The 15,831-nt window shown below is 38.5% G+C and overlaps 1 protein-coding gene across 3 annotated transcripts; it reads right to left on the bottom strand.

The window, feature by feature from the left end:
* Nucleotides 1-1,734: 1,734 nt before the first annotated feature.
* Nucleotides 1,735-14,902, bottom strand: LOC105666091 (proline-rich extensin-like protein EPR1). 3 transcript variants are annotated; one of them, XM_020863276.2, is made up of 3 exons: nucleotides 14,537-14,902; nucleotides 6,502-7,627; nucleotides 1,735-5,541 (listed from the first exon to the last, which is right to left on the bottom strand). In XM_020863276.2, exons 1-3 carry the CDS (start codon nucleotides 14,549-14,551, stop codon nucleotides 4,454-4,456), a joined length of 2,229 nt encoding a protein of 742 aa, XP_020718935.2. In that variant the 5' UTR covers nucleotides 14,552-14,902; the 3' UTR covers nucleotides 1,735-4,453. The 3 variants fall into 3 exon arrangements, with proteins under 3 accessions (XP_020718935.2, XP_012167550.2, XP_048270627.1); XM_012312160.3 differs by having other exon boundaries at nucleotides 1,735-7,627; XM_048414670.1 differs by lacking the exon at nucleotides 14,537-14,902 and adding an exon at nucleotides 8,207-8,227 and having other exon boundaries at nucleotides 1,735-7,627.
* Nucleotides 14,903-15,831: the final 929 nt, after the last annotated feature.

Raw genomic sequence — 15,831 nt, 5'->3', positions numbered from 1 at the left:
AGCTTTAAATGCCCTTTATAATTTGCTAACTGTAAGTTTCGACAATTACCATTTGATTTTCCTTTAGAAACTCAAAATGCAAAATGAAAGACGACATTTCTGGCGAAGTAACCTGAGAAATTTTAACTACATTGAAAGCGAACATTGTACCAACAGATAAAGGGAAAATTATATGCAATAACATCAAACGACTATTTACAATCCTCTGTTAAGGTTACACGTTTTCATTAGTCGTATCGCTGGACGACCAACGACGAAAGACGTTGAAAATCGGCAAAACGAACAATTAACGCGTCTCTGGGGCAAATTAACCGAGCGGAAATCTTCGCGTTACCGTACGCGCCCGGTTTTATAACCGAAAACGTGCGAACATTCCCATAGTTTAGTGGAGTTTCAGTTTGCAAAGGAAGCCTTATGATCGCATTGTCTGCTGCGCGAAGAACGGAATAATGGAGGAAACGAAGAGAACCGTGCGAGGTCGAGCCAATTGAAGGGTTGAAGGGAAAGAAGCGGTGGAAAAGCGGAAGGGAACCGGAGACACGATGGAAAGTGTACGAGAAGCAATTTCGACCAGCGCTAGGACACGCTAACTGTCCGCGCTAGCTAACCTAACCGGCACGATAGCGTTTCATTTACATAACCGTAATCCTACTTAGTGGCAGATGCCTAATTCCCCTCGTACGTTTTCGTTTGTACATCGTGCTACCGAGCGAACATCGTGCCTACTTACTCGTTTCCTCGTAATAAACACTCAAGATCCTCGTAGATTAATTAATCTTACAAGCAATATATGAAATAATACATTATTTATTAAATAAATATAATAGAACCTCTAGCTTTTATAAATACATATATATACATGTAAACGAGTACGACCTAAATTATAAGAGAAAGTGAATGTTTTCATTGCTAAATACGTAGTTGAATAGTAGATTAATAATTTTCTACTTTAACTCTTCTATTTTAAACCTGATTTTCTGAAGGATATACCGTTCTCGGTTGTGACACTTTTCTAGCAAATCAACGATATTCTCTGTCTATGAAATCCCACCTCTCGACACATCATTTATATAAATGTCCACCGCCCAGTCATTAGAATCTCTTTGAATTATGAAGAACTTAAGAAATCAGAAATTTTTTATAACATCCGACTTGAAAGATATTTTCTGCAATTGTCATTTTCAATGAATAATTCGCTGAAAGATATCGGTAGCACGAATTTATTTATTAAACAATCATTCTCGCGATATTTCGTAGCTGCTTTGAAATTCGTTTTAGCGATATTTAAAATTCTTATCATGGAATAGATGGCCCTTTACCGTGTAACAAATCCGCGAACCCGAAAGGTAAATGTCGGTCGCTGAAAGTCGACATTACGGTCAGTGGAATGAACAGCGTGATGGGAAAAACGGATCGAGATAAACGGAACGCCAGATGCTTGGAAATTCTATCGGCTGTCCGTACATAAGTGTCTTTCGGAACGAGGTAACGTTTAACGACTGCTATTTCCTGATTCTGCAGATCTTCTTTTAGTTGCTGTTGCGTTTCGTTCGCAACTGATAATAGAGATGATGCGATTGAACTGAAACTCCTGTTGTTCGGTTGTGTGGATGAGATTTGAAAGAAGTGGCAAAGCCAGTCACACATACAAAATAGTTCCAATGAAAAGGAGTTCCACGATCACGTTAAAAGGAAGTAGGAATTAAAAAAGGCCGCGAAATAAAGAAGATTTTCTATTTACAAATAGGTCGTATATTTACATACTTAACGCAACCTCGTAAACAAATACATGTATATATATATAAAATACAGTCGTACGCGCGCTATGTTCAACAAACTAATAACGTCGATTGGACGTATCGTGCGTACGGTGAGCCATATGCACGAGACGTTACGTACATAAAATAATAAATTAATCCATTAAAAAAAAGAGAGAGGGAAAGAAGGAAGGAAGGAAGAACATAGAGGTGGAAAGAAGTTAGGAGCGAGTTGACGTGTTTTATGGCTTGGCAGCATCGTCACTGCGTATTTCTTAACAATGAGCATCTCTCTTAAGCTTATACGCTCTACTTATTTTACGTATCTGCAATACACCAAGTTATGCATAACCATTTGCCAGGCAGCACTATAAAAGTAGAAGAAGTTTAAGACTACTCCGAATACGGAATGCGTATACGCTGCGATACGCAGCTGGTTTTAAGCTCGCGTCGATGAGCGCACATGCGAACGCGTTAACATTTTATTACCTATATCTCTGGCCAGTTGTATTTCAGCTTGTTAGATCGCGTTATCAACGTGTCAGGCGGCTGAGTTTTACTGCTTCTTTACACGAGGATGACTCGTGTATCTTTGGGTGCTTGTACTTCTAAATGCGTCCACTTATAAAGACGTTCTAACTGTTCTATTCAAACGAAATTACGTTGCTAAATTAAGCGATACACATATTATAAATATTGTAGGAAAAAGTAGCAATATAGAATCCTGTTAGTAAATTAGAACCTCGCATTGAGAATAATATCTTAAGTATCATGCACGATGGCATAACTATAAATATACATAATGATATAGAAGTAAAGAAACAAAATATTTAGTAATCTTAACTGAACTACCAGACTCGGCAAAAAATTGTCGAAAATATTTAAGAATGACAATGTGGAATTCTTCTTATTTGTCGTAAGGAAATGTCATTTGTTCGATTCATAAGCGAGAAGCTATATGCATTATCTGCTTCTATACGTTTAATCTGCTATATGCTATAATACTAGTCATCTGAAACCAACGTTCCGAAAACCCTGAAGCGCAGAAATTTATTTCTGACAATAATAGTAAATCTACTTCTTGAAAAATTACTTAAAAGCAAAACAGGCTCCCATATTATCTTCTTCTCTGTTCTGCACAGAATATAATATAACGTATACGTGTGTGTAGGTAAATAAATTAAATTACAATGTAATTGTCATTGCAAATGATGAAAAATTGCGTCCAACGTAGCGTGTTTCTATTAAAAGTATCTAATATTAACGCGAGGGTACTCTACAATTAACAAGATCTCGCTGAAGTTCCACGTACCACGTAACGGTGTTTCTATTTTCAATACGATTAGCATACCCCGAGCAAGCCGAGACGCCTAAAAAGTCATCCCCTCTAGTGCGGTGTATAACTGGGTATAGCGTATCTCATCGAGAAACAACGGACTAGATATATGCATATCTACCTGTTATTGTCACAAAGGTATGCAAAACCGTGTGTATCGCGCTCGTTGAACGCCCGCAGAGTCGAGCAATGCGTTTCACTGGAAACGAGATTCTCGCAAAAGGTAGGTATCACTACCACGAAGCTGTTGGACGAGGTACTGAACTTTCACCTCGGTGAAGGTTAAAGATGTGGAAGTGCGCGAGAGACTGGCGTTCTCGTTCGATCACGTGCCCGAACGTCAACGATGAAAGTTGCTCGATACGGCCATCTCTCGCCTTTTATTTCTCAAACGACGACGATTTGTAATCGAACGACCTAAATCTGTAATGTAAATTTGTAATCGATCTAAATTCTTGTCGCGTTAGACACTCGTGCGTCAATCGAGCGATTAGAAGACGTCGATTCTAAGATGTGTTGGCTCGCGCGAATGGCCATGACACGATTGCTCGTCGACCCCGAAACGGATCGCTCTGATACTTTTACTTGCTTTCGTTCACATGAAACCTCTCCATCTCCTAAAGAGTTTTCGAGTGAAAAGGCGAGTAGAATGGTTCTTCGGAAAGGAACGGAGGAACACTCGAGGACTTTCGGTGCTTGCTTGTGTCGCAATTAAACTCTGATAGGATCTGCCTTCGCGAACATGAAGTATGTTCGCGTGAGAAGAAAGAAAGGAGAATGAGATTCGCCGATGACGTTACGCGATTACCGTTTCGCCGAAGAAAGAGAATTTCGTGAGTAAACCGTTCGGCTTCACAACCTGTCATCGATATATTTCTGAAGAAACGATCATCGTTTTCGCTTCCTAGCGGAATGTTAGGCCATTTGTGGCTTCCATTTCATTCTGGCATGCTCTAAAATGGAATGTAAGCTCAAGATGTTTCTCACGAATCAGTAATCAATGATAATCGTTATGGTGCAAAGAGTAATCAAATCCGTTTGTAGATTGCAATCTGGCGGAAACGATCGAAAGCGAGCGCGATTTTGAGTTCGTTTCTAGCAATAGGACATTTTGTAACTATAATATTTATATATGATATATAAAATTTAAATATTTTGTAATTAAAAATATAGTCTTTAACTTAATGACTTTAATTAATAACTTCTACGCGGAACGATTTCAAATTTTGCGCCTCAGTCTCGTAGTACCGTGGCTTAACTTGGTAATGCGAAAGAGGACGAAAGTCTGTTCGTTACATAAATTACCATACATTACCAAAGAATCTATCAACGAAAGTATTTCCTAGACAAACGATATGATTTAAGAGGACTTTGTCCCGCTAACAATCTTCCCATCGTTCGAAAGAACAGTTGCCACGTTCTCGTTTTTCGCCACCGACCTTATCTCTTTCCTCGAGTCACCGTATTGATTGTTGAAGAAAAGAGCGACAGCCTCCTTTTTCGTGGACTCTCCTTTATTAAATTCGGCTTCGCTCCTATCGTCAGCTTGTCCACCTAATTCATCAGAATCTTTCCTTTGATTGTTCTCTGCTACCGTGATGTAATGTCCTTTAGGAACTTCGATGTTTCCAGCCTGTGGTAAATCGCTGAACACGTGCTGTAATTGCTGTGCTTCCGGATGACCTTGAACTTGTATCTGCCCTTGTTCAGGCTGTTCGATAGCCGCGAGGATATCCTGCAAGAGCCCATTAGACAGCACCTGATCATGCCTGATACTACCATCCGAATTCTCCGTTCCTAATCCTCCATCAGCAGCTTGGATTTGCAACGTGTACGTTCCCTTGGAACCTTGAACTTCGAAACCGTCGGCTCCATTGGCCGTCAGTCCCTTCGCCAGGGACAGAGCTTCGCTGCCTTCGTGGGTATTCAGAAATTGACTAGCGTCCACTTCGTTCGAGGCTAGGTTCTTTGCATGGCTGTATCCTTGCTCGTTCAAGCTCGCGGTTAACGCTTCAGCTTTTATCCCGCTGTTCTCCTGTTGGAAATGAGCGTTCGAGGAGAACGACTCTTGAGATTGTATAGCGGGTGGCGCCGAAAGTACGTTCGTGACTTCAGCCGATTGACTGTGGTCGCTGGACAAAACGTTGTCCGTGTTTTCAGAAGTGGCATAGCTCACGCCTATCGAACTGCCGTAGCTGTCCTTCAGGTTGGTTTTCGGTTGCTCTATGTTTTCTAGGCTTAGCTGACCTATCGACTGCGTGATATCCAACCCACTAAAACCGTTTGACAAGGAACCCTCCTTAAACAGCGAATTCTGATTGAGACCAGTGGAAAGAGCGGCCCCGAAACTTGAGCCATGAGAGCCGACGTTTAACGCGTGGCTTCCGAGATCCTCAAAGCTATACTGCGTACCAGTCGTCTGTTCGAAACCGCAATCATGTCCACCACCTGTCGACAACGGTAAATTCACTACCGGGGTGCCATACGTGGTAGTTATGGTGTTGCTGATGCTGTCGTATAAATTGTTGCCAAAGCCAGTGGAGGTGGAGACGAAGGAAGAAGCGGGTCCAAAGTTAGGCGCTCCGTACGTCAACACTGGCGCTGGAGTGTTAAAGTTGCTGAAGGATAATGGCGTGCCATATTGGGCATTCGGAGCTGCTATTGGCGAATTCAAGCTGACACTAGGTAGTTTGTTGAAAGCAACTGGAGCATGGAGGGCAGGTAACTGCTGTTCGAACGATAAGGGCGGAAGGTAAGTTTTTGGCGCTTTGGCTAGCTCAACGTGTCTCAGCGGTGGCAAGTAACGGTTAAGGTTAGTCAAAAGTCCGCTAGGAACGGATTCTTTGAACTTAATCGGTTCACGGTTTCTTGGAGGAATCAGGGTACCTGGAAGGGGTAATGGATGTCTAAACGATCCGTGGGGACGATGGTAATGCAAATTTTGCTTAAAAAGCGAGCTACCGTGTAATGCGAAAGAAGCAAACGACGATGCTCGACCTGCTTCGGCAGCTGGATAAGGACCATTAGGCGAATAGGATGAAGGAGGAGGGGCGCCGTATGAATCGAGAACAGGAGGTGGTGGCAAAGGAATGCCCGATTCGATGGAATTCAATTTTCCAAAGGAAATGCTTGATAATGGCGGGCCATAGTTATTGGAGAGGCCGTTTACAGATATTTGCGATAGCGACAAATCATTTCCTAGATTATGGAACGCGTGAGAGTCTCCACTGCCGTGATTCAAATGAGATCCGGTATCAAGCACGGGTAACTTTAACGTGGGTAATCCTGCACTATGATCCGAAGTTACTGACGGATTTGTAGGTAACAACTCGAATCCAACGGTCTTTACGATAGAAAGCGGTTCTACCTTGGGCACTTCGTATTGTAAATTAAGCTGACCATGCACACCTGTTTGAGGATGTTCCTTCTTTGGTGGGTTTTCGTTGTGGAATGGTTCGTATTCCGGTAGTGGTGGCGGTGGTAAGCCTTTATTATCGTTAGAATTAGACTTCACCGAGGTTTTCAAGTCTTGAGCCTCAGGATTGTGAATTGGAACTCCATAAGAATCATTTGGTACATTTGGATTCTCGATAACGTTGCTCGTAGTCTGTCCAATGTGCACACCCACGGAATGGCCATCCAGAATCCTGTGCTCATCGGATGGAGGTCCGTAAGTGTTCGCAGGTTGTCCATGTTGATTGGTCAATCCAGCAATAGGTTGCCAGCCGTCGTACTTTATATCGGGCGGTGTAGGTGGTGCTGGCACTCCTGGTGGAGGAATTGGTGGAGGTGGCCTATACAGATCACCAGCAGGTGGTCCATACTGTGCCTCGGGCACCACCGGAAGCGATGGTGGAGGAGGTGGTCCGTAGTTGTCATTCGGTTGAGAAGTAAATTGAACAGCAAGTTTTTGCGGAGGCGCGCCATAGGTATCGAGAGATACGGGAATGGCAGGTCCGTGTGCCGGTTTCGTTGGCCCAAGACTCGAAGATCCCACGGCTATGTATTGATTAGACACAGAGGACGTGAATTTCAATGGCGGACCGTATTGAAGTTTCGGTGGCCTAAACGAAGCGAATGAATACGGTGGTCCATAATGTTGCTTCGGTGGCCCGTAATGAAGTTTCAGCGAGCCAAAACTCAGCTTCGAAGGCAACGGAGACAAAGGAGGGCCGAAACTTTGTTTCGGTGGAACATGAAGCGGTTTAATAATTCGTGGCGGTCCATATGAAGATAATGGTGGTCCGTAGACAGGTGGTGGAATGTCTGGCGGTGGTGGCGGATATATAGGTGTTGGCCCTTGATCACCTACTAGTTCCGGTGGGCCGTAAACCGGTGCTGGTCCTTTAATATTTGATCCGATCGGTGGTCCATAGTCGTCAGCAGGTGGACCATAATTGCTTATCCTTTCGTTAGCCTTAATTTCGTTCGATTTCTCTTCTTCCTTGTTAGCAAGCACTTGGGGTTGCGCCTTGTTAACCACTGCCTGGACGTGGTGTCCGATCAGCAGAACGCAGAGCAGCGTAATTGCCATCTGAAATCAAACCGAATTCTTCAACTTTTCTTTTGTCATAGTTTGACGATGTTCAATGTAAAACACATTGCTTCTTTAATCCTGCTACGCTTTAATCCTCAAATTTTTATGTCCCGATCTCACTCTTGTTTTAACGTGCATTAAGATTTACTATATGCATAAAATGTATTATGAGAGGTACAATTGAAACGGAAACGATACCTATCAATAATGATTCTTCCATTCTTTCTTCAAACTTGTTAAGAATAAAAAGCACGTTTCGGTTTACAACGATGCAAAGAATGCAGTAAGATTAATATAGTGTAACCAAAGCAACAGATAACTAGTTATTTATTAAATGATAATAGTTATGGTTATCGCTTGAAGTACAACAAAGCTTAACTGGAGCGTAAATAATATGCAATTTATTATAATTGTTTGTACTAAATAAGTAAGTAACGAGATTAGAGAAAGTAAACATTTCACGAATATGTGCGTGTACTGAGAATGTGATCAATACATTCCTACAAAATTTAAGAACCGTATTATCTACTGTTCTAATGTATTCGATATCTTATTCAATGAGAAAACTGGTATTACCAAGCAGACTTTATCAATTGTACTGTCTATTATTCAGCTTTTTATCTTCTGTACATTTCGTTATCTTGAAAGGAGATTTCAAGGTATCAACTTTAATCATTGATCAAAATTGTTTTGTTCAACGTGATTAAATATCTTTTCTCGTTATGCTTCAAGATAAATACTAGATTACTGAAATTTTTAGGTTTGACAGTTAACTAGTAGTCTAACATCTTCTCCTGTTCTAATTAGTTGGTTAGGAACATAAGTGTAGCTCGGTATCGTGTGCACATTTCGCTCGTGCCAGCACACATTGTCTATGGTTCCAAATTGAAGGCCGTGAGAGACTTTAAGCTAGTTTACAACCTCGGTTGGCGCAAGGCGAACTAGTCATCCCGATGCATGTGAGAATTATATGAACCTGCATTTACTCACTGTAAGTATTAAACGCAGGCACCCGTAAATAATTACGTTAATTACAAAGATGGCGTATAATGTATGGGAATATGACTGAGAAAAGTAGTATTTTCACTTCAATCTCCGATAGTTCTGGATTTCGTTTCATCGCAATGTTAAACAAGTGTTACTCTGATAGATAAATGGATCACACAAAATAAAACTTTGTTATCAAAAATTTCATATAACGTTGACGAAATATTACTTGATACTTAAATACATCGTCACCTTGAAATTCTTTCTCGTTAAATTACGAGAAATACATGATTTGTTATTATGCTATTATGAATATTCATTACCAATAAAAAATTGAAATTATGTATTTGTTTATGTCTGAAACCAGAAACGTAAGAAGCCTTGAAAACGAAGAGGTATTCTCTAAATCGTTTATTTTATATTCTTCGTCGTTTTGCTTTACTACCAGAGGGTTGAATAAGAATTGAAATGATCGAAAGGAAGTTAACTGACTTCATTATTACGATTAAACGAATAAAGTGCAGTAAGCATTGTAAATATTACAGTTTGTTACATTTAATAGGCAAAAACGAAGATTACTTTTGTACTATAAATGTACTAATGAAACGCTGTTGTACTATAAAATGAAATGAAGATCGTTCGATATCTCGTAAAATTATTTTGAGGACAAATGGAACTGGGAGAGGTTTATATCTCTTTTTACGGTAATAGATATTCATTCCACTGTGACAACCAGATCGTTTTCTATAAAAGATACTAGATAAGAAACAAGAAGCAACGCACAAGTTTGAAGCTGTAAATGTCATCAAGAAGCCATCCTTGGAAATCTTAAGTGGCACAATGACCGAGATGCAAGGTTAACATAATATGCCGCACTTTCTCCCAAGTGCATCAACGAGAAGTGCAATGCAAGAATAAACATGGAGTGAAGAGGCATCTGAGTATAAATCTTATCTTAAATTTTTATTTGTATCTTTGTCTTTCTAAACGTTCTTATTCATTGGGATTTCCGTATTATTAAAGTGTCTAATATGTAATTTGAGAATGTATTCGAGAAATATCTTTGCTATATTTTTTCTAGAAATATTACACGTTTTTGAAATTTTTAACGATTTCAAACTTCCATAGTATGTTAACATATTTTTAGAATGAATCAAGGAAAATATAAACATTCGAGTCACAAAACCCTGAAAATGAAATTATATCGGAAACTGCAGAACCTTTTACTTCATCAGTGTCAGAATGAATTTTATAATAATGATAACTTTATGATGAAATGATTATATGATGACTTCATCGATACTAGGGAAAAATAGGAGACAAGAACTTGTATATTAATACATTGCTTGTACCTTCTTCAATATTTCGTATTCGAATAATAAGTGTATGTATTCTTCCGAGACATTGTATATTACATTATTTTTGTTAATTATTTTATTGAACAAGTTAATGAATTGAGGCATTTCTTTAAACTATGTGTAAGATCAATTAAATGTAAAACTTGATTTGATGCAATTTAAGGATAGGAGGAGGTTTTCGTACTGACTGTGTTTGCTACTTGTTCAACAATTATATTTTCTATAAAATACATAAATTTGCATTTTTATAGATTCATCTATCTCATAATGTATAAATGTAATCTATGTAAATGTGCATCCATCGTCCATTACTTTTTCTTTATATTATTGTGTATTTTGTGTAGTATGATAACTTTAGGAACGTTTAATTTACATTTTTCTCATTTCAAATTGGTAGTAGCACATAACAAATTAAATGAATTTATTACTTTATCGATTCTCATTATATGGATTTATGTACCCAAATGAATTATATGTATGTATTACAAACAAAGCGAAAAAGAATTCTGACTCTTATACAATCCTCATTTTTTACACAAATCTTATCCTGTATAAAAACTTATAATATATGTAAAGCTTAAGGTGTATATATTCTGTCTAAAAAGAAAAAAATAAACCTTGCTTATTACATTGATGATTGTAAAACTAAAACACGAAGGGCTTCGATTTCAACTTTATTCTGATAAAAAAGAAAAATATGAATTACAACCTCTTATAACTATGTGACAGGTAATAAGTTACGCTGTTACCGCAGATAGCGTGAGTTGGAAGCATTTGTCACAAAAATAGCATTGATTGATGAACTCTGAGAGCATTTTCAAATCTTTATATTTTTCTTTCATCAGAATATTTAACAATTTACCTCTTCTTTAAGTACTATACATCGATAACAGAATGAATATTAATATACAAATAATTATTTACAATAAATACTAAATCATTTATTTTAATATAGAGTATTACATATAATATTACTTGAACTTGTTCGAGTGAAAGTAGATATTCAAGAGCAAAATCTCGATCGTCCACGTATAGTTGAATATGGTCTGCCTAACTGAAAGTTAGATGTAATACGAGAAAAATTGCTGTAATAAGAGTGTACTTTTCATTCTTCGGATGCAAATGGTTGATCGTCTTATGTTACCTCTTTCTATATCACTTTCATATGACAAAATATCTCTCGCTTACGTATAGTCAAATATAGCTTGCTTAACTGAAGGCTACATGTAATAGAAAAAAGATCGTACCGATGGGCGAGGACTGTGTATAATAATTAAAAATAAATAAATTTCACGTTTCCTTCGATTACAAATGGTTGGTCCTTGATGCAATCTCTTTCTATATCATTTTCACGTAGCGTTGCAAAGACTCGCTCTTAACGATGCGCCCACTTATTGAGGCGCAAACTGTGCTCGCGTGTGCAATAGTTTAAACGTATGTTGTAACCAGAACGAGTAGACGGTCGAATGCATCGATGTAGGCAGATTGTGACTAGGTCAAACACCTCCTTCATGCATAGTCATATATTCCGACCACGTAGCACAAGTGCACGTAACGCGGTGGAAGCCATCACTTCTTATCGAACGATACGATACGATTCATCGGAAAATCCGATGTTTATTTAGCTTCCTTCCACGTGCGAACTCCAACTTTTCTCTGCGCGCGCGACCAAACTTATTCGCTGTTTCCGCTTCCCCTGTTTCTTCGATGCACATGCACTCGTGATTTCGTAAATCGGTAAACTTTTCGAAGAAAGAGAGAAAGAAACGATTAAAAGTTATATGCTTCCCATGATGTATTTTATTAGCTGGTAAGCTAATATGGTAAGTTCCCATAGTAATTAGTTAGTAATCTAATGTTATATACTTATCTACAGTGACTACGAAAAATATTTGTGCATCATCGTATTTATCGTAACATTTATAACCAGTATCATTGCTATACTTTTATTAATTTTATTAGTTAATTAGTATATTAAATTTCGCGTCATTTAGTAATACTTTCATATGACTATAAATATTTGATTTTGCGAAATTGTATATGCAAATACTTTTAGACGCTAGATAATATGCATTCCTTGTATTTTTCCATCTTTTTCATAAATGCAGTGCTATCTATTCATAAGCGAACAAAACTCTGTTTGGAACAGATTAAGAATCATGGATCGTTGGCCGTCGCTGTGGCTAACCGGTCGGTTCGACAAAAGCGTAAATTAGCGTAGCGTACGCTAAATGGTACAGCATTGATCACTATTCTCGTTTAGTTTAGCGTTTGTCAGCTTCGACGAAATAAATGTCGTCATAAGAAGTTGAATTATCTGAAAAGCTCTTCACGTTTCGATTTCATAATGACAAGATTTTTATTGCTAGATGAAATGTAAATACTGTGTAGGACATTCCACTTGGATTTTTATTGCTAAATAGAATGTAAATATTGTGTAGGACATTCCACTTGGAATGCTAATCAAGTACACGACAGAGAGTCGATGAGACTACGGAATGAAACGGTTGCGCTTCACAGCAGCTAGTTTTTAGCACAAGAAGTAATTTGTTCCATCAGACTCTTACGTTTTAAACAATTTCTGCCTAGTTGGTTTGCAGATGCTTTATGCAATATTTTTCATATTTATTATTATAGCTTTCCTATGCATTTTGTCAAGGAAAACGGTAGACGTTATTGCTAAGAATCCTCTGTAACTCTGTAACGTATAATTCTGGCAATTTTACAGTCTAGTAAAGCCGAGGTGATTTGTTGTGAAATTAGTAGATACATATGCACGATAAGCAATGTAAAGTTTCACAAAACAGAAAATAAAGAGTTAAAAACACTAGCGTGAAGTTTGCCATTTCTTTTAATGATATTTTATATAAAGAAAACTGTAAGTTTTACTTTATTTTGTAACATAGGCCAACTTCCTGAATCAGCAAGCAATGATTGACATTTGAAATTCAGCTTTTCAGTTGTTACTTTTACATTATCAAATTTCTCTAATTATATTTCAATACTTCGCCATCGTTCCTATGCCAGCAAATATCTGTCGATTGCCATAACTTTAAACTAAAATTACTGCTTTCTATACCTTCAGTCTTAATTGAGCAGCGAAAGGTATAATCACGTTTAGTTATTCTTATAATGTTGACGTAACATTGTCCACGATTAATTCAGTAGCTAAGACATTTTTTACTTTCACGTTCAGAAGTTCCGTTAACTAACTCTACGTTCCTGGACTTTTCATTCGTATTTGCTGTCGTTAATATCTCAATAGTCTTAAAAACTAACAGCTATTATTTCATTTTATTTTCCACTCGACGCGGTGAGAAAAAAATTTACAGATTTTGTTGCTCTTAACGTGATCAGTTAATGATACACGTGCTTAATAGCAGATATTCCTGAACATGAAAGGTGTCAGTCGAAAGGAAGAGTAACTGCTTAAAATTAATGACACCGGAACGGTGAATTAAGAATAAGAAACGCTGGGTGAATGGTTATCAAGAGCCGATAAGAAACCTACGATTATTTAATCTGTGCTTTAAAATCGTCGCCGTGCAATTATCGATAATGAATACGCTCCTACCACTTAGACCACATTTTGTAATTTGCGCGCCCCTTTTTCGCACGAAATTTAAATTCAGGGATTAACGGGATTAACGTTTTCCGCGAAACTGTATTTTTCGCTCCGATTAAATGGTTTGTCGAGTGTTGAAGAACATTTTATAAGGAGTCAAAGTACACCGTGATATTAAAAAAAAAAAAAATGTACACCATATTCATATTTCTAGTGCTATATTAGCTCTTTTATAAGAATTTAATTCTAAGCTTTTATAATCGTAAAATTAAGCAAAATTAATTTTTCAACTAGTATCCTTAAAGGTTAGATGATCCACGACACTTTGGTTTCAATTGCTTAATTTTAAATTACTTAGTCTACATTCTGCATTAACTGTATATTATATGCGATACAACATTAAATAATCTAATTCAAACGTAATCCAAAGTGGTCGTCTATAATACAATGATACCAGTTGATAGAAGTAATTGTTCACCATTCGGAATATTCATATTTACAATCGCAATTAAGCTATATCTGTTAGCAAGAAATATAGAGGATAGTTTATACGAGCAGAAATTAATTTAAATTATTACAGTTCGTCACGCTCAATTAGGAAATACACCTACGCCGGATACCGCATGCTAACTTTACCGAATATAACAGCGAGAAATCATCAGCATAAAGATTAGCGAGTAACAAACTTTCCCAGCTCTCGACCCGAGGAGAAAATTACATCTACGACAAAACTACTGTTTTCGTGTCGGAAATCCTTCCGTTCAATTGCAACAGCGCAGCGGTACGAATTCGTGTCGCAATCACAGATCGTCGGTCCACCTTGATCACTCCAAACGATCCATCAAACATCAAAGAACGAAAGAAGAAACTTGGCGAAATCGCGATCCTGCTGTCAAAGCACTGAACAACACACGAACCGTTCGTCGAACGAAAAAATAATAAAGAAGCGTCGTTCGCGCAATGATCGATGATATTCGAAGATCCACGATCACCTACCTTGCTTCGAAGCATGGTTGCACCCGCGCAAATTGCTGCCAGCACTGTACACAAATTAAACGGCAAATCGCTTTCTTTTTATTGATTTGTCGGCACACCGAAAAAAAGACAGAGCGCGGCGTTCCTCGTTTCAGCGTTTCCTCAGGCTCAATCGAACGCGGTCCTACCGTGTCGCATCGTGCACACCATCCTCACACTCTCCGACCGGTAGTCAACCTCTTTGATGGAGGAGACCCACGACTCCGTCACTACTAACACAAAAAATGCTCGGTCTTGTATGAACACTCCGCTTATATAGACTCTGAGAGAGGTACTAAGCCGGAGGAATTCTCGGCTGAGCTTGTCGAGTAAATCGAGGAAACGACAAACCAGAGAGGAGAGAGCAAGAGCACGAGGAGTAATGAACAGAGACGGCGACGGCGAAGGGGCAGAGGGGAAGAGAGAAAATGAGAGAAAGGGAGGAGAGAGGGAGGAAGAGAGTCGCGGTGATGTTCAGGACGAGAACACAGGGAGAGGGGAAACCCTCACACGTCGCGTCGGTTAAAAATTCTCTTTGTAGAGAAAGTAGGCTAGCCCTGCCTCCGACTTGGAGAAGAAAGATGCACACGGAAGTGCTGGACCGATGATGCTTATCGGTCCCGTGCGAATACGTAAAGTTATATCGATAAACTCGTATCCCGAGCATTCTGCACCGATGTCGAACAATGTATCATCGAAATTGCGAGTGTCGAGAAATTGTTCGACCAATGTAACATCCTGTTTAACATTTCCGCGGAATACTTTTGCGACAAGAATTTGAGGAGTGGTGGCATGTGAATGGGTTGAAACTGAGAATTCTTGAAAGTGTTTGTCAAGGTTACTACGATTGAAAATTTTGCTGCGAACGACAGAAGATTGATTTATTTCAGTAGATAACGATGCGGATATTGGAATATTCATATTTTTATTTTTAATGGTTTCATCATATTTCATGTTTAAAATAAATCTGTCTTTACGATTAAACAGTAAAAATCTCGTTCTTCGAGAACTTTTAAACGCGAAAAAATTGCTGTCCTCGACATTATCACTGTACCATTATAAGGCCTAAGAATGAAAATATTATTCACCACAAGTTCTCTGCACAGAGCCAGTTCAGATCACGCACGCCATAAATAACATACTGTTAAGCACCCAATTAACAAATCGTGTAGAAACTTTTATTCCTTATCGTCACGTGAGCTGGTAAGGTCTTAAAATCGAGGGTCTATAATCCACAGACGAATGCGTGTCGTGACTTAGAAGAAAAATTTGTATGC

This window comes from Bombus terrestris, chromosome 1 (genome assembly GCF_910591885.1).
Source record: "Bombus terrestris chromosome 1, iyBomTerr1.2, whole genome shotgun sequence".
Taxonomy (NCBI): domain Eukaryota; kingdom Metazoa; phylum Arthropoda; class Insecta; order Hymenoptera; family Apidae; genus Bombus; species Bombus terrestris.
The sequence above is the reverse complement of the archived record's forward strand: the minus strand, read 5'-3'. Positions and strand labels throughout refer to the sequence as shown.